This window comes from Halyomorpha halys, unplaced genomic scaffold, assembly GCF_000696795.3.
Source record: "Halyomorpha halys isolate HHAL.00 unplaced genomic scaffold, Hhal_1.1 Scaffold417.1, whole genome shotgun sequence".
Taxonomy (NCBI): Eukaryota; Metazoa; Arthropoda; class Insecta; order Hemiptera; family Pentatomidae; genus Halyomorpha; species Halyomorpha halys.
In genome coordinates this window covers 966429-968345 of record NW_027111032.1, presented here as the reverse complement: position 1 = coordinate 968345, position 1917 = coordinate 966429, and the positions used below count along the sequence as shown (strand labels likewise).

At 28.1% G+C, this 1917-nt stretch overlaps 1 protein-coding gene across 1 annotated transcript in view; it reads left to right on the top strand.

Annotated features, from left to right (window-relative positions):
* The window catches only part of LOC106682468 (lachesin), a 61976-nt gene extending 60425 nt beyond the window's left edge, over window positions 1–1551 (top strand). The window contains exon 4 of the mRNA XM_014423334.2: window positions 221–1551. Within this exon, the coding sequence (XP_014278820.1) occupies window positions 221–426 (206 nt within the window). The 3' untranslated portion in view covers window positions 427–1551. The remainder of the gene's footprint in view (window positions 1–220) is intronic.
* The last annotated feature ends 366 nt before the right edge of the window (window positions 1552–1917 follow it).

Below are 1917 nucleotides of genomic sequence, written 5' to 3'. Positions count from 1 at the left end.
ATTAAAATAAAAATAAAATGATAATAAATTAAATAAAGTGGATTTTAATGGTGATTTTCTGAAAACAATGGTCGAGTTCAGACAAGTACTATATTAAAAAGAATAATTTACGAAAGTTGGGTCCAATAAATAATATATATTGTTCGAAAAAAAACTATAAATTATTAATCTAATAATAGAAATTATTAATTATGATTTATTTATAACTTATTAATTGCAGAGATCCCAGGAGTAATAAGGAGGCCAGTGATCCCGGCGAGGGAGGATGACGAAGACGAAGAAGGAGGTTCGGCAGAGGCAGAGACCGAACCACCTCCAAAGAGACAAGAGCACTCACTACCTGCCCCCACAGCTGCATCGGGTGCTGAGTGGTTGGTACCTGGAGGAGGATTCGTCTTCTATTTGGTGGTCATAAACTTCTTGTAGCCGCCTCAGGAATCATCATTAAAGGACTGAGATCATTGTATAAAGAGCAATAGCGATTTTTTGAGCTTGTTATTATTAGTTTAGCTTGATGTTTACGACAGAAATTATAAATTTAAAAAAAAGTGTTAATGGCAACAACAAAAATAAAATAAATTAATATAACTTTGGTAGAAAATGTCAGTTTCTTATTTGAAAAAAAGTCAATGTTACTCGGCTAATTAAAAAATAAAGACATGTTAGCACGTTTAAAGTACAATTTTTGAAAACGAAGTGTAATAGTAGAAAGAAGGGAGTGGTCCAAAACGAATAGTCCTATTTAAAAGTTAACTAAATAAAATGTAAGATCTTCAAATAAAAAAGTTATTAATTAACAATGAGTGTAAAATGGAAAATCTTTTAATTAAATTAATATTTTGATCAAAAACAAACGATTTTTATTGATTTTGGGAAAAATATATCTCAGGAATCATCAGACTTACAGCCTTACAGACTTACTTCTAGTCTTAGTATGAATTAATTTTGCTAAATTAAATTGTTGTTCAGAAAAAAAATTCATATACAAATATCACTAAAACGAAATAAAAAAAAAATACGAAGAATAAATAATTAATAAACACCTAAAAAGATACACGTTAAAAAAAAATTGTAAAGTGTATTAAACTATCTTTAATTTTATTGCTGGAAGACATCTGTACATCTCATGCTTCCTGAAACATAGTTTCGCATAGATCAAACATTTTGTCCCAAGAACAAGGAATAAACTTTTTTGAATATATTTAGGAAAATACTATAAAAATTACTAATCCTGCAGAGATAAATAGATTAAACTACTTTATTGTATATTAAACTTGCTTTAACTTAAATATTAGAGTGCTAATAGACATCTGAACGTATCATGGTCCCGGCGATAAAAAATTTTCACAATAAATTCACTGGCTACTGATTTTTTAGAACATTTCTTATGTAATTTTTCTCTTAATAAAGCATATCCCGGGAACTGTTGAGCGTAAACAGTTCGGTTAGGGCTTATATTTCAGTAAATTGACTCTAATTTAAATGATGTTCCACTACATTATCTTGTGTTGTAGGTATTTTCAAAGATATTGAGTTCCAAATGAATTTTTTTTAAATATTTTTAAACAGCCGCCTTTTTTTATTTCTCCTAACTATAATTGGCTGACTCATTAATTATGACTAGTATTTATACGCAGTTTTCAGTAAAGTAATAAAAAAAATTGGGTGAAATAACAGTATTTTACAATGAGAATTTGTGCCAGAAATAATATTAGCCATATCACGTTTTATTAACATTCCAATAGCGAAATTTTATTGACACTGACATTTCTAACAATTATTTCAATAACATTTGATTTCCTTTATTCATAGAAAATAATAAAAATATTTCGCTGATGACCATGGTAAACATTAATCATGAACATGCTAATAACAAAACGTTTATGAATATTTTGAAATTAATTGAAATGGAGTTGT